The sequence below is a fragment of the Ictalurus punctatus genome, chromosome 21, assembly GCF_001660625.3.
Source record: "Ictalurus punctatus breed USDA103 chromosome 21, Coco_2.0, whole genome shotgun sequence".
NCBI classification, from domain to species: domain Eukaryota; kingdom Metazoa; phylum Chordata; class Actinopteri; order Siluriformes; family Ictaluridae; genus Ictalurus; species Ictalurus punctatus.
The window spans coordinates 7,173,162-7,198,398 of NC_030436.2; the positions used below are offsets into that span (position 1 = coordinate 7,173,162).

Here is a 25,237-nt window from a genome sequence, read left to right on the forward strand (position 1 = left end):
AAGGTACAACCGACATGGTGCTGGCGTACATAGTCCCCTATGTATAGAGACTTTAGGGACACCTAAACTGTAGTTTCATTGTTGAGCTATTAATAGACATTAAATTTTAGCCTCCCATCTAATATCACAACCTGCCACCACTGAAACTACCACCACCATGTTTTAATTTATGGATGGCATTACCTGGCTGATGTGCAGTGTTTGCTTGAAGTTAGCATTCCACCCAGAAACTCTGGAGTGCTTTCCAAAGTGTATATATTTTCCAGCCAGGGCCTCTTCAATAAAAATGCTCCTTTGTTAAATAACGTAAAAGAACCATGAAAGGTCTAACACTATGTCCATGAGGTACCTTAAATGAGTTTTACAGCTACATTTCATTCATTTCCCCAAGTGAGAGATACATACTAAAAGTGAAAAAGACTACCACTGAACAATGAAGATGATGCTCATAGCTCAAAAATGGACTGGTAACCGCTAAACTTGACAGTAGGCATGGCTAATAAGTGCCTTTCTTGTTCAGGGACTTTCCCAAATTTCTCCTTTGGGATCAAGAAAGTACATCCATCCACCATCTATCTAATTTAATGTCTTCAGTGAGGCTTAGTTTTATATTTTATGATGTTCTCCGAGTCTCCATAATCAGATCCATGACTTGTTTTGAAGGTTTTGTTGTTCTGCAGACAACATCGACCATAACACTGGACCTCACAGAGAGACGGATATTCATTCTCACGAAACAGCAGGTGATTTCTTTCCAATTTCCTGAACAGGCGTTGGGATCATGAATAAATTGAGGGAGTTGGCTAGATAATCCATCGCACCTGATCGATGTTATCATTGTAAAGAATTGCATAAAGGACAAAATGAAAACTTCTGCAAGGCAAGGGAAATGAAACGCCAAGCCTTTTTTGTGCTCTCTCAGACGTAATAATACACCTTTTCCCCACCAGTCTGTGGAGTTACTCAGCAGGCTGGACAAGTTTGCTAATGAAAGGTCTTGTTGGGTGTGTGCATGTCTGCTGAGGACAAAACATCTGGAGAAGGAACCTGTCCAAGCAGGCAGGGACAGAAACGATCACGCAGATACACTTTTTATATGTTTATTTTAAGAAAAACATCTGTCAGGAAGTTGTCTGATCATAGATAGACCAGATGAGGTCATTAAACGAACAAGTAATTTATCTGGTGTCTTTTGTCACCTTCAGAGAATAAATAAAGTGTAACTTAACTCTGTAATTAAACCGATTGGTTAGAAAGTGTTAATGATTACAGCAGCTTTGACACTACTGCATACAAGGTTTCTAATAACGTGTTCATTGTAATACGGTATTGTTTCTATAGTAACAACTTCTTCACAAACACTGTGGTGAAGTTTTCTGCATGGAGTCCATAGTGTTAGTGCTTGTGACAACCATATGTAAAGCTGTAACTCATTTTTCCAACACGGGAAAGGGTTCAAGATGGAGGGCTTCATGCTTTGAGCTAACAAGGCAAGCTGTGTTTGTTTATCTTATTATAGAAAGAGAAAAAAAAATAAGGTTGCTGTTGGAATGACTGTTTACCGTTTCTTTAACATAAATGACAACAGGAATTTTCGTGGACGTTCCATGACATTAAATGTAACAACAACAATAGAAAGTATGAATAAAATCTTATGGCGTCACTGTTTAATTAATAAACACACACACGCGTGCACACGCGCACACACGCGCACACACACGCACACACACGCGCACACAAGCATTGGCAAATGCTGTGGAATAAATGCTGTGATTTAAAACCCAATGGGGTGTGCTGTTATAGGAAAGTAATCAATGACTTACTTAATTATTTTACACTGTTATGTGGTTAGTAAATTAATGAAATTGAAAATAAAAGATACATATATTAAATACTAAATCATGTAGAAAACATAAATAAAAACAAATCAAGCCAAAATATATTTTGTGGTATTTATTCCTTGGTCGAGGAAATACATTTAAATATGGAGGCATAATTGTCAACCAGGTCATCTTATTTGGAAAATTACTTCTTTTTTTTAATCAGTCCAGGGCAAAAGTTTGCATACCCTTAGGACAAAAAAAAAAAATTTCATAGCAAATCAATATTCAAATAATAGAAGCTAACATATTAACAGTGAAAACATACAAAATTATACCAGTTCAGAACCGATGATATAAATATTCTTTAATAAATTAGATTTTTTTGATTCCTCGAATCAGCTTTCGGATCCACTCAGAAGTGGATGTACTGTAGTATGGAATTTTGTAGATAGATTGTAAACTAGTGGTATGTTTTTATTTTTCCACCTTCAAAAGCCATGAGGGGATACAAACTTTTGCACTCGACTGTTATGAACAACAACAACAACAAAAAAAACTGCTGCGTAAAAGCTTCGCATCATATAATGCCGTTTTAAAACAAACAACACAAACCATCGAATCGACATTATTATTTAGCAACGGACCCAAACATCGCTTTCAGATTTATACATGAATAGAATCATTAAAAAGATTCCTTTCAGATACCAAAATTGAGATTTATTCTTAAAAAGTCAAAAACAAAAAGATCTGATCATTTCATACAGACTAAAGCAGAACTTTGGTTAGTGTCCTTTATCCATTTTCCACTCCAAGGTCAGCCTTCCAGTTGATTTATTCACCGTAAGCACGTCAACGTAATAACAAAATACTATATACCAATGTATATAGTAAGTAAGCAACGTAAGCAACGTAATATCAACAGTATATACCCATGTTCTCAAAAATATGCAACTACTCCCTTTTCCACTGGCAATCAAATCATTCGAAAGGTAATAAACTGATTCGATCATGCCTGAAACGTCTCGTCCTGCTTTCACAATTTTACAATGTGAACATTCCAGTTCTAAAGATCATTTCGTACCTTTTTAATGAACTACCCTACATTCACGGATACACATCACCTTCATAAATTACCAGCATAAAACACGTTCCTCTTTTTTATTATTTTTTTTATTATCTCAAATCCAATGAGACGACATTCTACCAAAAGGTGAGCACAAGTTTATGATTTTCACATCATTAATAAATACGAACACAAACAATCCTTGATATCTAAACTTCTCCAGTTTCAAAGATCGTCCGTTTCGAGTTGCCCTCAGGGACTGTGTACTAGATCATTGTGAAAGAAAAATAACCATGCGATGTCACGTCTACACTTTGATTCTCTCTCCAAACGCATTAATCTTAACCATACGAAACTTAATATTCATAATAAAAATAAGCAGGAACTGGCACGTTTTCACATGTAAGGCATTTATTTTCTCTCTAAAGCTTAACTGAAACATCTGTATAAACATTTAAAACAGCAGCGATATGATATGGGTTACATTACTGCCAGAAATCCAAACTGCTCAGGCTTGGACGCAGTTCCAGTCCAGGACTGCTGCTTGTGGCTGGTGTTGCAGAAATCTGATGATTGTGATGGATTTTATATCTCACAGAGAGATCAACATCGTAGGCAGGGAAATAAAGATTTCCTTCAACACACACACACAGTTTTATACTGTAAACTTTATATTAAGCATCCTTAAGTATTACAAATATACTTGATGTACTTAATGCTGCTTTATGGTGACCGTGTCATAGTTGCTGATGCCAGATGGTATGAGTTTGATGTACACTTTATACAGAACAGTCTCAACTGTGGTGAGCAGAAAAGCATCTCAGAGCACACAATACATCACATTCTGAGGCAGATGAGCTACAACAGTAGAAGACCACATCGGGTTCCACTCCTGTCAGCCAAAAACAGGAATCTGAGGCTACAGCGGGCACGGCTTCAGCAAAACCGGAATCTACTGTGGTCTTCTCCCAACGTAGACCGGCTGACCTCAAGGTTCTATGTGTTAGGCGTTCTGCGATGCTTTTTTGCTCACCGCGGTCGTAAAGACCGGCTATTTGAGTTACCATAGTCTTCCTGTTAGCTTAAACCAGTCTGGCTATTACTCTCGTCTGACGTTACTGGCTGACTGGATAACTCCTTGAATGTTCCTAATAAAGTTTAGTGTCTCTAAACAGTTGACTAGTACTTTCATGTACAGTCCCTTCTGAAACTATTGGAACAGTTTTAGCCAGTTCATTTGTTTGTGCTATACACCGAAAGATTTTCTCTCTTCTCAGCTTCAAAATGGCTTCCTTTTCTCCCATAGACCGCTCTCTGATCTTCATGTTGGTGTTTCCTTTTTAACAACAAATGCAGTTTTCACAGGTGAAACTGAAGACTAAAACCAAGAGTAGATGTTCAGAGATAGTTATTGTTTAAACAATCAATCAATCTAACAGGACACAGCTGGGTAACAAGAAACACCTTGTTCTAATATTTTTGCTCGAATACAAATTGGGTGGTCTGAAACAAAAAGTGCTGTTCGATGTCATTTAACACACACACACACACACACACACACACACACACACACACACACACACACACACACACACCAGGAAATATGAGCTGAAATTCTATATTCATCTGTTGATCTCAAACCCAAAATGTCTTCAATCTACAGCAAAAAAAAAAAAAAAAAAAAAGCTTAGACCATGCTATTCCAATAATTTCGGAAGGGACCGTACATAAATCAAGTACTAACAAGTACTTCATTCTAATCATTTGTACTTAAATAAATTGTTAGATAATTATTTATATGATACTTAAGGACACTTAATATAAATCGTGGCTTTATGCAATCTAACACTCCCACCATTACAGGAATCCTAGCTCAGGCCCTAAGTGTCAGGGCTATGAAATATTTACAAACACACTCGCGTGAAACGCCCTCGCACATAGGCTGTATTCACTCCATGAACTCTTACCCACATGCTTATACGAGACAGGACCTGTTTTATCTCTGACAGCACCAGCAAACGGCCGCTTGTGAAACTCCAGACAGCTCGGCTGGAGAGGAAGCTGGAACCTTTCACTCCGCCCAGAACCTCTGCCTCGCACCAAAACAGTTGGCGTTAACTGTTTTCTACAATCTCTTTCTCTGTTTCTGTTTCGTTTGCTGAGTCTGAAATTTCGATCTTGTCTGTCACCCAGTGAAGGAAAATCAGGGTCACTTTATGCTTTGAGCTCACAGTCTAATCACTTCTGGTTGTTTCTGACAAACCCGCAGCTCATCTACGAGTCATCCACGTGCTCTCGTGTGCTGCGGTAACCAGATGTATGATGCAAACAGGTCTCAGCCCTAAAGGTCCATCATGTTCATCATCACATCAGCTCTCGTTCTCAGCCAAGTTGCACCCATGACTGCATTATATAATGACGTGAAGCATTAGTGCAGTATGGTTTTTCTCTAAACACTCAGGCGTGGGTCGTTCTTTTTACAAATTCTCCATAACATCCTAAAACCACCTTGGAGCTTTTTTTTTTTTTTTTTGGGGTGGGGGGGGGGGGTGGGGTGGGGTTGGGGTTAGTTAGGATCAGGCGTTTTATGATTTACACTTGAACTAATGAAAAGTTCACTCTCTTTACACATACACTATTTATTTAGATATAACTGCCACCACTGTCTAAATTAATGGTGTGACGTCATTTCTATTCCTATTTATAATTCATATATAGTAGGGAGATACAGTCTGGATGGCACGTCAGGTCGGAAGAATGGGCTAAAAACGATGCAGTATATCCAAACTGGCCTTCTGCTTCCACTCAGCAGGTTGGTTCATCAGCTTGGTGCGTTCACTTTTGCGTTTTTTTGGTGCAGCCACACTGAACGCGAAGATTCTGGCCACACTGCCAGCAGCAGAAATGCTCCTTATGCCAAGCCTGGCCATTTTCCTGATGGCAGGTCTCTGAGAAGATCAGCTACATGAGTGCGAGAGAGAGAGAGAGAGAGAGAGAGAAGAAACAAAAAGAGAAAAGAGAGGATAAGGGTTAGCGCTGCACATTTGTCCTCAGATTTCTCATCTCAAAAGGTTGAAAGATCTTCACTGTCTTTATCTCAATCGGCAAGATCTGCGTAAACAAGACAGCTTGTCTTCTAATGATAAGAAACTGGCATCGAATGGTGGAGAGCAAACAGCTACGGAACTTCTCGTTCTAACCCAAATATGGTGACAAAAGCTGCACAAACAGAAAAATTGCTCACTTTTAGATGCTTGTATAACTGTCTTTTCATCACATCGCTTCAAACTATTTCTTAGAAAAGGGGAAAGAAAAAAAACAAAACAAAACTATGCAGCGTTGCCTTATTTTCTCATCTTGAAAATTAGCTCCACCCCTAATCGGAACAGGCGTGCGCAGCTGGCTCCCTTCTTCTAAAATGGCGAGTCATAAAGCGTGCATAGAATGAAAGGAAGTGAGGTCGTGTCATGGACAGCGAGTGGAGATGGATGCAAGTGCAGTAAAAGCGTTTATTAGAGAGGCAGGCAGACAAATCCAAAATGAGAGTCGGAATCAAAAATAGGAAACAGTCAGAGGTCGGGCGATCTACAAACAGCACTATGAGGTGATGTCCAAAACCCAGCAGGAGAGAACAGAACGGGATCAAAAACCGGGATACATAAACACAAAACAAAGCCTTGGTAAAGTCAGGCGGCAAAACACACAATATACACACTAATCAAGAATAAATAGAGCACAGGTGAGAATGATCATGACACATAAGGGAGACAACAAATGACAAGACAAAGGAGGAGACAGGATATTACAGAAAACAAAAACACATGTCAAAATAAACAAAGACGTAATCCAGAAGCATGAGCCACTTGGGGGAAATCCCTGGCGGGTTGATTAGGGAGGATGAGAGAGGCTTTTCACTGGTTTTTTGTTTGTTTGTTTGTTTGTTTTTTAGCAAATGCAATTTACCTCACAGGCAGCAGCGAGTTCTAAAAATTACAAACCGCTCCTTTAATTTTTGTGTTCTTTCCAAACGCATAAATAACTGTGTTTTATTTGAATCACGTATATTTTAAGCATTTTCCAATCAAATAACTGTACTAACAGTCATCCAATCAAAGACATGTTGTTAACCTTTATTTTTAATATACCCAAATAAAGTGATATAATCCCAGCACTGTATTAGGAGTAAATACTGCTATCGTTAAAGCCAACGTTACTGTGATTAGAACAGGTTTCTAATCTGTGTTAGAGAAAGTGATTACCTCATCGCAGCCCGGGCAGCGCGGCTTCAGACTCTGGCAGTAATGCCGGCCACACAGCAGAGTCTCTTTCCTCCAGAAGTACACCAGATCAACCAGCGCCTCGCCACACTCCACACACACAAAGCAGGTAGGGTGCCAGAGCCGCTCGTATCCCGCTCTCTCTGCGTACACGACGGGACTGTCCGGGGCTGCCAACTGCCCACAACCGCTACAGTGCTGCAGAGGAAAAAAATAATAAAGAAAAAAAGAGATCAAAATAAACGTCTATAAAATAGGTGCAATTTACATGTACAGTATAAGAGCATACAGTATACGTAAATTAAATATGCAGAACAGCAGCACAGGAAGATCATAGAGGAAAAAAATTAATGAAATAATGGTTCATGGGTTAAATCAGCATTATTTCTATTCGACACTCCCGCTTGTCTCCGTAGAAGAGCCGTTAAACTGTACATTTTAAAGGTTAAATAAGGTCCTCCTGCCAAATTTCCTTTGAGATAATCAAAGCCACGTTGTTATGCTGAAATCCCACAGGCCCCAAACAGAGCATTCCTGTTATGATAAAAACACAAATCAAGCACAGATGTTCTTCTAGGTTTAATTATTTTCAGATCCGAAATGACTCTCCTCCTTAAAACAATCCTTCCTTAAATAAAAGAGGAAGATTGGAACAAAGACTTTAGGCACTGGTGAGGTTTTATATATTATATATCTAATATGACAAATCAGCAGAAACCTGATGGTTCTGTTATGGTGTGTTTGTGTGTGGGGGGCATTTATATTTATAGGGGTCCACTTATCCCCTTAGACCTGGTTTCTATGGGTAAGTGCATAAGTATTTGGACAGTGACACAATCTTCTATTTTTTTTATTATAATTTTGCCTCTGTACACCACCACAATGGATCTGAAATGGAGCAAACAAGATGTGACTGAGGTGTAGAATTTCAGGTTTGATTCAAGGGGTTGAACAAAAATATTGCATTAACCGTTTAGGAATTACAGCCATTTATTCTTTCAGAGTTCATGAGCTAATTGGACAATTGACTGATAAGCCGTGTCATGGTCAGGTGTGGCCCATTTCCTCGTTATTCCATGACAAATTAAGGAGATAAAAGGTCTGGAGTTGATTCCAAGCATTGAATTCACATTTGGTAGATGTTCATGGGAACGCTGAATATGCGGGCCAAAAAGGTGTCCAAATACTTATGGACCTGACTATAATTCTGATTTAATATGCATTTGCTCTGCAACACAGTATGCGTGGTGCTCAGACACCTTTTTACGCTCTTGTACGTGGTCCTCCAATGAACCGAGTGTGTGCCACATGTATCTTCGGTGCTGTGCGTGAACCGGCCTTCAGTTGAGCGCTGATTTGTTGGTGATTCGCAAATCAATTCACCTTTATCCTATAATTAAATATTTTTTAATCCTGATCAGAGTCCTCTCTTCCAGGGTAACTCTGCCCAGATCCAAAGCGCACAGGGGCTCTCTGAATGGTTTGATGAGGATGACAATGAGGTCAGTCATATGCTAGGGTCTTCAAGGTCAACAGATCTCAACCCTCCACAGTTCAACAGACTTCTATGCCACGGTGCATTGAAGCTGTTCTGGTAGCTTGTGATGAGTCAACACGATCACTGAATTGGACTAAATGTTAGTTTCTGGTGTAACACTCCAACTAGCAGCTCAGCTGAATTATTGAGTAGTGTTCACTTGCTGGATGGCTTTTCATGAGAGAAGATCTTGAAATCAAGATCTTGAAATGTCAGATTTCCTTTTTAATAAATAAATAAATAAATAAATAAATCTCTGTGCAAAAACCACTTGGCAATTTCTGGATATCCAAGACTAGCTTATAGTCAGAGAACCTCAGACACTAAGTCAAGACTGAACCCACACTCCTTCATCCAGTCTGCCGTTTGCATGCGTTTTGTGTTGTACAGTCGATCTACACAGGAAACTTCAATTAACCTCAAACGTTTTATTTGTTCTCTCCATTATAAAACATGACCTCACAGACACGTAATTCCCTAAAGCGAAGACTCTGAGCATATACAGGAAACGATTAAGAATGCCATGTAGTATTTTTAAACTCGAAAGAAAGAACCACAGATTTTTACAGGGCTATAAATGCATCCTAGCAAGGCAGACCCAAAACCCACACTAATTTAGACAAGAACTGTAAATGGTAAATCACCGTCCTCAGTCTGCGCCAGAAACAAAAAAAAACAAAAAACACAACAACCTAACTTTTCATGCTCTCTTCATTCATTGAAATCAATCATGTTTAATGACCCTTACTGTCGTTACTCTAAAGATCAGACTGTAGATCACTTTAGCTGCAGACTTTGGGCATGTGCTGCCGTTCTAAGCGAATTCTCCTACGCTAGAGCAGTAGCTCAGTGTTTTCATATTAAATATCTTTGCAAATAAAACTAGGCTAAAATGAACACCTCAAAAGGCTATAGTTGGAATCCCAGGAAACCATTGATGTGTGCCCACACATCCAACTACACAGCTGTATTCTTGGATCATATCCTATATCAATTGTAAAGCACAATGCCTGCCAGGACAAAAATCCTGAGCAAATCCTACTTTGGAATTTAAAAAAAAATAAAAATTCATTGAGATGTAGAGGAATAAAGAAGGATGATGATGTCATGTCGCTAAGTCCTTAAGTCATGAACACCGAGATGAGATAAAATCTGGGTTAAAGCTAGTTCCAGGCTAGCTCAGCACTTTTGTAAAGGGATTGTGGACTTATTTGCATCGGTTCTCTGGGCGCTATTTAGAAATCAATCTCTCTCTAAAACAGATTTGCTTACTCAGCAGCAGGCTTCTTAGCATTGGACATGCCAACACTGATTTTTCCGTCGATTAGCCGTGGAGTAACATTTAGAGAAATCTAGCGTTTGCCACAAATAAGTGGATAATTAGTATCTATTCAGCCAATTGGACAGACACACAGCGTTTGGTTTATATACAAGCAAATGAAAAACAGGTGGCAAGTTAGTCTGCTTCTACACTCTATATGCTAACATCCTGGCATGGTCAACCTGGCTTCATGTTCTGTTTTGATTTACTTTCTTCACTATGCTAAGAAAAGTGCATTAAACAAAAGAGTTGTTAGTCAAACCAAAACAAGACCAGTTTGCTTCAACTAGCATGGAATTGTGTCTGCTTCAAATAGGGAGAAATTGCTAAGTAAAAGTGGATAATCAGCCAACTACACATCATATGGCTGGTCTGGTAACTGACTTTGGGCTCCATTTCAGAGCATCGCTCCTTCTTTCACATGATTACATTAGAATGCCATATGGGGGTTTTGTTTTGTTTTGTTTTAAGGTCCAGTATGTGGTCTTGAGTTGCAACACTAGCTTTGCATTCAGAATGACAGCATTCTTCTTTTATGGTTTTTGAATTAAAATGTCTACCTACATACACATTTGAATTCCCAGCGCACCATGGCATAAGTAGATGGCATAGGTCAAGTCTAAATCATTGGGCTGTGAGAAACACTGGCTGTAAACGTTCTTGGAATGTCTTGGGATGCTAACACTAGAAGTTTAATGAGAGAGAGAGAGAGAGAGAGAGAGAGAGAGAGAGAGAGAGAGACAGATTGATGAAGATAAATGATAAATGTTTGCAAACTCACTGTCCAAGAATCTTGAACAAATTAAGAGTTTTCCAGCCTTTCCAAAATGAAGAACTTGCATTTTATTTCATTACTTGGCCCAGAGGAAAAATACAAACCGTCTATAACTGTCTGTGTGTGTGTGAATATCAGTCAAACTTACATATTCACTCTTCTTGCCATTCTCTTCCAGCGTGCCGTTGGTGGTGGGCTCTGGGTTTGGCTGTTCTTTCCCATTCTTCTGTTTTCCACTGTTGTCTCTGGGCATTCCTCCCTCTCCTGGCAGTGCCACCTCCCCCACTCCCAACACCTCCTCCTTATAACTTTTTATAAACTGAGCCATAGCTTTGGTTTCAGCCTCCGACAAGCTGTGGCACTGTGACGGGTCCTGATCGTAAGCAGGGAGCTGCCTCATCAGCTGTCTGCGCCTGTACAGCGCCCCTTCTGTGCCCGCCACGGGCCGCCTTTCCTCCGGGAGAAGCTCCATATACTGCATGGCCTGGTGCACGCACAAAAAATTATATGAATTAGGCTACAATTAAAATTTATATGGCTAGCTCATGAAAAAAACAAATAAACTCATCATGTTTCAATTCTGGATTTGTAAAAGCCCAACAAACAAGTCCTACAGAACTCTCGAACGATCAAGTTAGTAATGTTAACATTTGCACATTCGTAAAAAGGAGGACTAATATGAAAAGTTTTAGACAGGCTAGCTATTCATACAGGAGAACCAGCATCCCTGCTTTCCCTGTTCTCTCTCGCCAAACCACCCAGGATCGTGGTAACACTGCCTCGTTGTTAAACCCTCAATAGACTGCATTCAACAGCAGAAATTTTATATGAATTTTAAGAGCCACTAAATGGCCATTATATGACAAATAAAATAAAATAAAATAAAAAATATTAATCAACTTTTTGGTAGTCCCGAGATTTTGAAGAAAAAAAAAGTTTCACTGGCCAAATATGGAACCTTGAGGAAACTCGGGACAGCCACTCTACATTTTAGTCCTGTAAATCTTTCGCTGGGTCTAACAAAATCTTATATACAGGTTGAGCAAAATTCAGCCTAAAGAGAACTTGGAGGAGGGGGAGAGGAGTTTGACTGTCACAAATCCAGTTCTTGCTTTTGTTTTTCATTTTCCATGTGCTGTTGTTTATATTATGGCCATGTGCCTTTGTTTTGGTTCCAGTGCTGTCCCTGCCCCTGCCTTATCATTGGTTTGCTTCCCTTATGTGTGCACCTGTTCGGTGTTTGGCTCTTAATAGTTAATTCGGTTATTTATACCCTGTTGTCTCCATTCGTCTTTGTGAAGTCTGCCAATTGTATTGTGCATTTCTGATCCTCCTTTGACCCATGCCTACAATAAATAGCCTACAATAAATCCTGCACTGAGCATACACATTAGTGTCATGCCTTAAACCGCAGGCTACATTGACGGGGGGGTTCATTTTTCTTCCAATATTATGTCATGTGATTGATATCGTTTTCATTTTCCTCCTTAAAAATCTAAGTATGGCCACCCAGTGCATAATTATATAAGAACGGTTGGGTACGATCGAGCTTAAGCCAGTCCCATGCTAGTTCAGCAATCTCTTACAGAGAACAATTGGACAAAATCGTTGAGGAAACTTTAAAAAAAAAAAAATTACGATTCATTCATTTCATTTTCCTTTGCCAATAGGTAAAAATCATTATTTATATAAGTGAGGCTAATTTTGATTACTCAGCAGCAGGCTTCTTAGCATAGTAAATGCCAACAGACTGCTCTGTGGCCTAGCTGTGGAAGATCAATTTAATGGAGGATATTTAGCAGTTGCCTCAAAATAAGTGGATAATTTGCATCCCTTTAGCCAGTTGGACAGCTATACACAAACGTTTGCTTTCTATATGTTAATTCAAAACAGGCGCCGATTCGTTCACTGTGCTTCTCTACGCTTTATGCTACTGTAAACTCTTGAGTCCGTGGCCTGTGCCACATTCGTCCTCTGGCATCGTAAACTTCTAAGGATGTCTTTAAAGCGACCACAGATATTCCTAAAACCCACTAAAAGAAAACATGTCCACTCTGTATAAAGACTGTTTAAGAAGAACAATAGTGCTACAGTTCTTTACTGCCTTTAAGCACTTTAGAAGACAGCTGTAACGAACTTGGAGAGACAATCCTAATTACTGCAACAAAAGCCACGGCACAGCACGAAGTAAGACAAAAGTCACCCTGAAGCAGTCATTAAGGCAGGCCTGGTTCAAATTCACACTCTTTAAACCGTTGGAAAAACATGTTGATAGAACTTGTGGTCCTGTATAGACCTTCTCATCTGTATTAAATAGGCAAACCATCATTCCAAGCTCCACTGCAGTGAACCTGCCAGATTCACTCTAGAGAACAAAGCTCCCTAATACACAATGGGTTTCAGGAAAAGACAGGGGTAGCTCAGACGGCTGAAAAAACAGTCGGCCATTCCCCTGACAGATGAAAGTCCTTCGCTTCGGCACACAGCGAACACGCTTCCTGGCAGCCCAGAGCGGGAATAGTAAAGCTGAAGGCTTATTCCCAGATCTCCACTCCACCCAACAAACAAAAACCACATACGGTGCCTCTGGCAGGACTAATCACTGCATAAAAGTCAAGTGGAACACCAGAGAAGTCTGGCCAGGGCAAATTAGAGCTCTGTATAAGAATAGGAGCAGTGACAGCCAGCAATTGCGATAGAGAAAAGGTCAGGCTCATTCCTGCATCTTAAAGTGCCAGATTATTCCACCGATCAGCAGATATCCTTCTGTTCCCCTGATACCAAACAACTACCATTCATTCTTTTCCAGTGATACAAAACAACTGCTTCTATAACCAGAGGATGAAGTATTTAAGGGTTCACTGCAAACAGACGCAGCTTCAAATATCAAACGCACTATTAGATTTCTTCCCCCTGACTGATGAGATGAAGGAACGTGAAAAGACTGAATAATCACATAATGCAATCTGCTGGAACACACTGGCGGTTATTTTCCACCCAAGTTCTTAACAGTACTATCAGTGATTCCTTTTTTAATCCTCCTTGCAATGCTTTGACGATGAACTCAAACAGAAAAGGTTCGAACTCCAAAAGAAAGGTTCGTCTAGAGCGTTAAAGCAAAAAGTTGCCTAAATTTATGATTGCTTTCAAATGAAGTTACTGTTGGTCTTGTGGGAACAAAATATGAAGTCCAAAGTATGAATGTACCAAAATGTCTGCCAATCACAAGGCTCATCTTTCCCAAACAGATTTTATTAAAACGATGTGGCTACACTTGAATGGTCTCTTTGAGCCTGTGCAACCTAACTATGTAACTTGGCAGATTGATACACTCGTATAAAAGAGTTCCTCAAGGGTTCTTTGGATAGTTTACGCTTCATAGATTTCTAAAAGGGTTTGAATTGGAGCCTTCTCTGCTACCTATGTAAGTTCTCTTCGCTCTCATTTGGTGGAACTCTTAAGCTGTATCAACATGAAACTTTCTGGTGATTTCTCACCAGTTTTTGAGTCAGGCCAGGTGGGGCCCAGTCATAGGTGATGGTGTTGAAGGTGGGGTCTTTGCGAGACACCACAGGGTTGGTGATGATCATGCGGTTACGTTTGTAGACCCTCAGGCCATCTCCACCTTTCACTTTGGTGGTCAGGTGGGCGTACTTGGAGTTCGCCAACAATCGGCCCATTTTATAGTCATCCTCGAGATCCGAGCTGGGTGCGTGGTCTTCTTGGCTGCAGTGACACTGAGTGCAAGCTTTGCTAAAGGGAGACATATATGGAAATTGTTAGTATTGAAACAAAAAAGCATGTGACCTTGACTTTTGAGAAAACAGAAAGCTACTCGAGTGCTTTGGTTTTATAATGGATGTTTAGAAGAAAGGAAAAAAAAAAGAAAAAAAAATCAGTCGTGATTTGTTACAGTGAATTCCTATTTCACGGGCCTGGAAAGCACACTACTATCAAAGCATGGACCAATCAACAAAATGCATTTTAATTGTGCACAGCTTACATAATGTGCACTTAGCAGAGCTCAGTTTATATCATATCAAGTGCAAAGCCCTTTTAAAAAAACAATACAGCGAGCTTCGACTCGTCTGCCTATTTGCTGCAAATCATCTTTCAAGCTCAAGGAAATGTAAACAGAGACGCCCACAATGGCTAGCAACACGTTTGTGGCGAAGCAAACGGAGCATTCCCCAAACATCAAGGGAAAAAGAGAATGGAGGGTTAGGGAGCCATGTCCTCATTTTCTTTACGTTTTTAGCAGAGGGAATAAATCACCTCCAGGAATGTGGCTGGAATCCAGAGCAGATCCCTTTACATGTCAGACACACCGCACCCCTTCCCGCTGGCGGCTGCACCACTGACATCTGGGAGAAAAAAAAGACAGAGGCGAGAGAGAGAGAGAGAGAGAGAGAGAGAGAGAGAGAGAGAGAGAGAGAGAGAGAGAGAGAGAGAGAGAGAGAGAGATAGAGAGAAGAGAATGCATATTCAGAGAATAAAGAGAAGGGTATTCAGTGACCATAGAGGTTCAGGGTCTCTATTACATTAGTTTTGACATTATAGAAATACTTTTGGTTCACCTTTTGATGGTGTACATATTAATCCTCCATATATAAACTGAAATAAATCAATTATCAGTTTGAATGAAAAGATGAGCTCCAGCTTTTATGACACTTTTTCTCCTATGAATGTTGTGAGTTATGAGAGTGTGGAATGAGAGCCTATAACCTCTGGTGTTTCCTCTGGAGTATAAGAGGGTAATAATTTTCCACCATAATATGTTTAGAAAATCTAAATAGCAGACATAATGGGGGCTCTATATCTTTCATACTGTCCACACAGCAGTTTTTTCGTACAGTGCTAGTTTAATTTCAGACTGAATAAACCGCTTATACAGTATATAAACCTTTATAAACCACTGTAATGGCAAAATAGACTTCAGTTTGGACCTGAAATGAGCAGTTTGTAATTTTCACAGCAGTCATCTGCCTGCAAAGTGAACTGCAATTGCAATGAATGCATTTTACCATTTCTCCCAACTAACTTCACCCCATACATATAAAACTACATATGCCTTTATAGGTAATGTTGAGCTTATTTCAGGGCCAGAAAACCTGAAATGTAAACCAAAACCAAAACAAAGAATATAACAATGCAGTACAGCAAATCACAGATGGTATTGCAGGTGGTATGTTTGGAATTACATGATTATTATGGGTATAGAAACACTTCTAAAGATTACAAACTGCACCTTTAATAACAATGCCCCAACATAGACATGAGGAAAGACCGATTCACACTGGTGTAGACACACAGATTGTGTCTCAAAAAGAAAACAGTCATATGCTGACACACGCTGTAATGAAAGCCCTCTCGAGTAAGTACATGATTCACCGAGTCTCCCATGACTGTGAGCATTAGCCAGCCAGTAAGAAGTGGCTAAATTTCCCAAACATGGTACAAGTACACACTTGCCCCCGTCACCTCCACATGATCTACAGCACACGTCTCTGAGAACCATACAACTTTGCTGGAACCTTGTGCTACGTCATACTTTTCCCTACATTTTAAACCAGCGTTCATCAAATCCAGTCCTTAAAAGGTCCAGTAGGGTTTAGTGATTTCTCTGCTCAGAGAAAGATCTTTAATTACTTGGTTTAGTATGCGTCTTAGAGCAGGGAAATCAGTAAACTGGGCTGGACTTTGGCACTGCAGGACTGGAGTTAATGACCCATACCCCAAATAAATAAGCTTTTCCAACAGATCATTACAAATTCAGGCCTTAAGGGTGTTTACTTGTAAATAGGATCTATCCAAGTGGCACTCAAGAGTGACAGTGCTGGGTTTATCCAGAAGAGTGAAATGGTGGGGAAAGAATACTCAACAACAAGACTGACAAAATAATTAAAAATCACAGTGATGAATAAAACACGCACATGAGGACTATTTATTTATCCAAATAGTTTTACATGCGAGGCAAAATCTAAATCCATTCCAACCACACAGCTGAGCAGTTGAGAATTAAAGTATCCGTTCAATTTGTTCAACGTAAATTGATTTTGCAGCAATTTCAACACACATCCCCAAATGTAGTCAAGACCTATTTGGTGTTTAAATTTAGCTTCTTTAGTATTTTTACTGGACCTACAAGGCTAATGATGCTACAAAGTAAGAGAAGACACCAGTTCAACAATGTGCAAATTGCATGTCTAAATAATCACATAAATGCTTTTGTCAAGTTTTTCAGTATCTCGAAACACTGTGGCACTACCCCAGAAAACAGTAGTCACAGAATCCCTTTTTTCCCCTTATAAGACAAGACAAAACTTTATTAATCCCCAGACAGAGAAATTTGGGTGTCACAGCAGTAACGAGACAGGTGAAGAAAATAGACATAGTAAGAAGAAAAATACAGGAAAATATAAAGAATACAGTGGATACACACACACACACACACACACACACACACACACACACACACACACACACACACATATATACATATATATACACATATATATATATATATATATATATATATATATATATATATATATATACACACACACACACATATATATATATATATATATATATATACATATATATATATATATATATATATATATATATATATATATATATATATATATATATATACATACATACATACATACATATATATATATATATATATATATATATATATATATATATATATATATATATATATATATATATATATATATATATATATAAATAAATCAGGAGATCAGACTTAGCTAGGAGGTCTGGCCCAAAGTCTGATGATAGAAGTGATTCAAATGCTAGTATAATTGGAGTGTGATTTGTAGCCTAGGGGGGTTTTGTTTGTTTTTTAATACAGATTTATTCTGCTGTTTTATGAAAGTTTATGTACAAATGGTTTTACCGAGCCAACAACATCTTTTAAGGTGAGTGCAGTGCTTAAACCATTAGGTAAGGATTTCTCTAGCTATATTAATCTTGTACCTCCATTGCAAATCTAAAAAGACTATAAACATGTCTTGCCTGATTAAATACATTTTGGAATAAGTGGTGAATAGTCTACATTTTTGGTCAAACACTTCCTTTATGAGTCGTCTCGCTCGGCACTGGCACTCAGGCAGTCCTTGGATTTGAACTCGCGACCTTCTGGTCATAAACACAGACCCAAAACTTTTGAGCTACGCCAAAAATAGCACCTACATGCTAGAATGGCACTCCATTGTCCGGAAAAGCCAAGTATGTGAGAGGACAGGTATGAGAGATATAATGAGGACATGGGAATTGGAGATATGTAGCGGCAGCAGCTTAGAACATTGTCTCTCTCAGAACCCATTTGTCAAATGGTCACTCAGTCAACATGGACAAAACCCCACAGTCAACACATCACACCATAGATATAAGATTTATACTGCAGAAACTGTGGCTTAAGCCACGTGATGAAGTGTCAGGTAAAAAAAACAAACAACAACAACATCATAAATAGAAAGTGAACAAAACAACACTGCATGTATCCATGGCACTAAAGCCCTATCAAAAAGGCAGACATATTTCTCTCATGATTCCAGCATCCTCATGTAACAAGTCAGTATTACTAACTCGTATCGCACCCTCTCGGCACACTTGGAGCTCCTGGCATCTACAAATGAACAAATGACTGAACAGCTATGTTGTTTAGTTCTGAGGTTCAGGTTTCCACTAAAGTACACAGGTCAAGTGGCCATTCATCACCCAGAATAACTCACAAGTACAACAAAGAAGCTAAATGACTCCAGACTCACTCTCTGCATACAAATTAATCCAATAACAAAGCAATTACTTATTACTCATATATGCAGTTTATTTCATTTAGATCCAGAATGAACCTCACAAACAATACTCCATGTAGGCAATTCATTCATACCAAGTGTGTGATTTAAATAAAAGCCAAACACGTCTCTAGAACTGGTTCATCACTAGTCATGCTGTTAAATTCCTTTTAAAATGACATCCCAATCGTAATAACTGAACATGTATCATACAAATGCACTTGCAATATTAATTTATCAATGCACAGATATTTTTCAATAGGAACAGTGCTCTAATTTGTTCGTACTGAATAACATCACAACTTTATCATACACTTTAGTGGTTTAGATTCGTAATTATCCAGCTATGAATAGTGTTTTCTTTTTGTTCATATTCAATATTATTGTATATTTCTTAGGAGAACCTAGATCCTAGAAAAAGCCCTCCTCCATCTTCAATTCGTCAACTCTTCACACAAGCACAAATTTTGTTATTTACATCTTCGAACACACAATTGAGCCACATCAACAAATACCTTCTTATTCACTATATACTGTGCACTATATAGACCAACTATGCAATAAATGAGAGGCTGTTATGCACACCCCAAAGGATATATTTGTACAAATAATAATAAATAAATAAAAAAAGTCTTTCAATCAGTCCGTAGAATTTTAACAGAGGTTTTTTTTGTGATCGTTGTGGCCAAAAATGCTTGATATTGTTGCAACTTTTTTTTTTCGTCCAAATTTGCGATGCAATTTGAGGAGTTTTTTGGTGCTTTTTTGCGGGAAACTACTTGAATTGGCGAAATTGCAATTGCGCAAAATTGTCTTGCACGGCCTTTCGCGGTGATGTTTGTTGGTAATTGAGACCTTTTAGCTGTACTCACATTCGACGCACGTGAATCAAAGAGGGCTTTGGCTGAATGAGCTGAATGTGATGACGGCACATGATGCACCTTGGACCGAATTGGCAGGAAATCTGCGGTAATTTCGAAAAATTGCAAGCTCTTCTGAATACTGTGGCGTTTGCTTGATTGTGTGTATATTTCTACGATCGCAAACTCCTGGAGGGACTGTTCGATAGACTTTGAGTTGACTAAAAGTAGAACATTTAACTTTGTAGATTCAAAATTTAACTTTGTTAAAATCCAAACAGTATTAGAACACTGAAATTTATTTTGCCAACAGCAGCAGCTTGTATCTCAAATGTTCTACATACAGTTCAGCCATAAACCCCTCAATATCCACTGCTATAGCCGCAGTATGTGCATGGCATACAGTCTGCTAACAGGCCGAATGTTGTTCCAGACAGTAGAAAATTAAACAGAGAGAAAGACTGAGTCAGAAGGTTGATGTTTTAGTCTAACAGAAGTCATCCTGGAGCCCAGAGCGCTTTCAGAGAGCAGAAGGCACACAAATATTGGGATTAATGGGATATGAGCAACAAGCCGAATGATGCAGGAGAATTAGGATCGTTGACTTGAAAAACAAACATGGAAATACATCTACCAAAATACCTCAAATGTAAATTCTGAAGAAGAAGAAGAAGAAGAGGAAGAAGAAGAGAGAGAGAGAGAAAACTCACTACAAAATACTGAAACAGAATAAAAAAATTGAGCATTTTGTATTCTGAAGTCCCTGAAATATATTTTGTAAAGGTCACATGATATCAGAAACTCCAAATTGAAAGTAAAGTTAGCTGGTGATTGATAGCTAGAACTAATACTAGGCAAATCCTTCAGAAACCACAGAAATATCCATCCATTTATACTCTTTCTTTGATTCTAAAGTATTACTGAAGGTACCCGCTGTTAAAGGTGTATTAGCACAAGCTTAACATAGCTGCTTTCCATTGCACTAGCTAGCTGCTATACTAAACGCTATTAAAATGCACAATATATAAGAAATCGTACATTTTACATGTAAAATCTTTTCAACAACCAGTAACACTCATGGTATTTAATAACGTGTTTGATTGAACACATTACTAACTTTCTATTTTATTAGTCATGGACTGTTCACAAAGAGAAAGCGCTAATCATTAATAAATTGATGCTAGCATGGAGTTCTAGGCATAGGGAAGCTCTGGTGCAAATATCTGCTTTGGAACTATGGAAAAGTTGAGACAGACTAAGAAGATACGGGAATAGTTATCTGAGCCACTGTAAGTACACATAATCATAAAATTCTGCAGAAACTATGCAGGTTACATTCACTTGTCAGTCGTATCCTGTGATTTAACTTCATTATACCAACATAACATGTATTAAATCATACTTAAACAGCTATATGACTATTGCGTGCAGCTCCCTTCAGCATTAGTACTTTTGTATTCTTACATGTCCTGCAACTATTTTGCACTGAATGTGGTTTATTGGTGGAAACATGGTTAAGAAGCTCTGTTACGGTCAGCTCTGTTAGCAGTTCTGTACTTGGACTGTATCTCACATGTACCTTCTCTTTTGGGGGGGGGCAATAAATACATGTAATACGACACCATACTTGAGAACACAGTGGCCCCGAACATAATTTGACCAACATCCAAAATGAAGATAGGCAATGAAATCCACATTCGCAGACATGGATCCAGCAGGACTTCTGCCAGTTTGTACAATCGTGCAGGTACGTTTTCAACCCTTCCTGCTGTTTCAGATTATTTCTATTGTGCATGTCTATTGCGTGTGTGTGTGTGTGTGTGTGTGTGTGTGTGTGTGTGTTTTTCCCCTGGAAGTAATTCCAGAGCATTCTGTTGGATACATAGCCTACTTTTCAGCTAGAATTGACACCAATGAGCCAGCTAGCTAAATCAAACATATCTTCATATATCTTCTGTATACAGTGGACCTATTTCATATTGATACATTTTATTGTTTATTACATTTTGATTGACTTTTTTCAAATATATAATGGTTATGCCAACAAGCTGTTCCTTCAATGCACTATTTTAATCTTGCAGTTATCAGCTAGTTATCCATTTGTTACTTCGATCCTGAATTTAGAGTTAAAAATTGAGGGAGATATTGGTGCTCAGATGAAATGACTTAACTGATATGTGTATATATATATATATATATATGTATATATATATATATATATATATATATATATATATATATATATATATATATAAAAAATATAATATAAAACAATATATCTATATCTATCTATCTATCTATCTATCTCTCTATATATATATATATACACACACACACACACACACACATATATAATTTATTTATTTATTAAATAAGAAAGAAAATGCTAGCGTTAATATTTCACTTAAAGGCATACCAGAAGCGAAACAAAATATATGCTGAGCTAATTGAGATAATTGACAGAGAAAACTTTCTACTTTTAAGGCTAAAACTATTGGGTTAAAATAAATCACCCTTAGGACAGAGATAAATATATCGAAATTGGTTTTAATCACATTTGTGATTAAATGATATCCATGCTGACAACTCAATAACACAACATATAAAAAATATATATATATATATATATTCAAAGGCTGCTGTTCCAACATTGTTGGCACCCATGACAGAATTAGTGGTCCCCATATCTTAAATCCCAATTTCATCATTAAGCCAGCAAAGAAACAGTCCTTTCATTACCCACAATAAGGAGCTGAATAAGGTTTCTTTAAGACTCATCATTGCACAAGCACTAAGCTCAGGAACTCTAAATTCGTCTGTGAAATGTGAATGCTCAGCATTTTCTTCTGTTGGAAACAGTGTCCAAACAGAAGGCTGAGACACAGTGCTGTCAGTGTCCACTTTCTACTCGTCGACACACAGTGAACAGGAGGAAAACCTTGGAACCTTGGTGCTGTTGAAATGTAGGAAACTATTTTAATTGGCCCGTCAAGTGATCAAGAGGCACAGGCGTAAATAAAGTAGCCAGCACTGAATACACACACACCAGGAGCTACATTAAGACTCATTATGGCTGGACATGTAGAGCATTACAGTACATAAGAAACAAAAGTCACTTTCATATCCAATCTAATAAAAGTATACAGTCAATATAAGAGGTAGGAAATCATTCAATATCTATCTGATGAAGTGCATTAAGTGAAAACTGTTGAGCTGAAGCTGTTATGAATGCAAATAAATTGGAGATGTGAAATTAGGAGTCATTGTTATTTGTATGTGTAGGCAACTGCTTGTAATATTACTATATTACATAATAATTATAATTCAAGTGTGAGCCAGAACATTGTACGTACACACATACATAAACAACTGGTCAAAAGTTTGGGGACACTCGACTCAAGTGTTTCTCATGAGCTTAAAAATATTTTTGATCTGAAGGTGTATGTTTAAATGTTTGAAATCAGTGTTGTAGACAAAAATATAATTGTGACATATTCATATCACACATTCCGACGTATTCATTTCATTCATTAGAAAACTAACATTTTATTTACATCTTTTTTTTTTTTTTCTTTTTTTTAACTCTGAGTGAAATATTTCGCAAAGCAGCCAATAAGTGTCCAGCGTAGGTGTGAACTCAATATGGTTTTAAAACAGTATTAACAGTATCTCCGGGGGATTCCTCAGGAAATCATTTGAGAAAACACCAAGAATACATTTCTGCAAATTCTCAGCAAAAAGGGCGTCTACTTTGAAGATCCTAAAGTAATAAAATTATTTTGATTTATTTTATCATTACATAATTCCCATAGTTCCATATGTGTTATTCCAGAGTTTTGATGACTTTATTATTATTATAAAATGTGAAAAAACTAATAAAAATACAGAATGAGTGTGTAAACTTTTGACTGGTAGTATATATTATATATATCTAAAAATTTATACATCTTATTATCCAATTAACTCAAATTTCTGCTTCTAGCACTTGCATCACTTTAGAAAACTTCAAGAACAAATTGAACTTACTATATTTATTCATTTATACAACTTTCACCTTAAGTAATGCCACGAATCAAAAGTTTACATACATACATACATACATACATTTGTAACCCTATACATTATAACAAACCTATTCCTATTAGCTTATATCTCATGTCTCAGGAAACATTAAGAAAACCTGCATAAGAAAAACAAGTTTTATTTATTTTATTTTTTTTGTTAAAAATATCATATTCTCACCTTCTGCATCCCGGAAATCACATCCATTTTGGTGAAACAGAAATACCTCAAAAGTCCAAACAATTTCGAGATGAAGAAGTCTCGGCGCTCCAGACAGCTCTGTCTCTCCATGTGGTTCACAAAGCTCTATTTAAACTGAATGGGGTCTGCTGGGAATCTCTCGCGCACTCCGCCCACCAATCACAGCGAACGGAACGCCGGCCAACCAATCAGAGACGCCGTGGACTTCCGGTTTTGAATTTAGGGCTCCGTCTGAGATTTGCAAACTACTTAGTAAACAATAAGTGAAAAGAATAGGTTATCCAAAGAAACTGAAAAGCACTATACTGTATTAAATAGTATGTTTAAATAGTACGCGAGCTCTGGTAGCCATGGTAACCTATAGAGGCGTATTATTGCATACTATTTAGTATGGTAGTAGGCTTCCGTGATAGAGATTTAAGCCAAGTCCGTCCTCCAGGATGAAAAAAAAGAGAAAGACATGACATCAGCCGTCGTCGTGAATGTGCGATATAAGCGTGGAGGAATGTACGACTCACATTCTTTTGTCATCAGTTACCTCCTGATCTGAGGGGAGGATGTTTCCTGTGTTCCAGCTCAACACTTTCTTTTTGCCTTTTTATGGAAGCGGCCAGGCAGAATGCATTAAAAGCGCATATTACAGGGGAAATGAGTCCCCTTGAGTTATTTATAGTATCACAAAAAGTCAAGATGAATCGGAAGTCTGCGGTCTAGACTTCATAACAGATGAGAGCTGTTCAGAGGTCTGATACTTGTGTTGCCAAATTGGCAAATAAACAAATAAAAGTGATTTGTGGCTCGTCACAGTTTATTATATAAGTAAGGAATAAAACACACTGGGATGTGCGGTTAGAGGAAAATAAGCAACGACAGGGTGAAGTTATTATCCATCCATCCATTTTCCGTACCGCGTATCCTACACAGGGTCACAGAGAGCCTGGAGTCTATCCCAGGGGACTCGGGGCACAGGGGGAGGGACACAGTGGACAGGGTGCCAAACCATCACAGGGCACAATCACACACACTCATTCACACACTACGGACAATTTGGAAATGCCAATCAGCCTACAAGTCATGTCTTTGGACTGGTGGAGGAAACTGGAGGAAGCCCCAGACGTACGGGGAGAACTGCCGGACTAACCAACCCCGAAGGTCCGAGGCAAACATGCTAACCATTACGCCACCATGCAACCCACAATACAGTTTTATTTTGTTAATTATTAGCCTAAGATTATGTGGGTCGTCCCTGTGTGCAAGTCGTTCTTATAGAAACGATAGCACATTGTTACAATATACAGGTGTAGAAGAGTAAAAGGTAAGTGGAATGAGAGTAGAACAGTCTTTTTGATTACAGCAGAAATGCTTAAGTAGAAATCTACAGTATCCAGGTGTGATTATCCACTGACACAAAGACAGTTAAAGCCTTTAAAAGGCGTAAACCTGGCAAGAGGAGCTATAAGGAGTCGAATTACATTTAAAATAAGGTGTG

General features: G+C 38.3%; 1 protein-coding gene across 1 annotated transcript; it reads right to left on the reverse strand.

Annotated features, from left to right (window-relative positions):
* Positions 1 to 1,938: 1,938 nt before the first annotated feature.
* On the reverse strand, positions 1,939 to 23,886 carry lmcd1 (LIM and cysteine-rich domains 1). The gene is made up of 6 exons (XM_017450342.3): positions 23,728 to 23,886; positions 15,072 to 15,160; positions 14,294 to 14,549; positions 10,945 to 11,280; positions 7,146 to 7,361; positions 1,939 to 5,847 (listed from the first exon to the last, which is right to left on the reverse strand). Exons 1-6 carry the CDS (start codon positions 23,836 to 23,838, stop codon positions 5,722 to 5,724), a joined length of 1,134 nt encoding a protein of 377 aa, XP_017305831.1. The 5' UTR covers positions 23,839 to 23,886; the 3' UTR covers positions 1,939 to 5,721.
* Between the last annotated feature and the right edge of the window lie 1,351 nt (positions 23,887 to 25,237).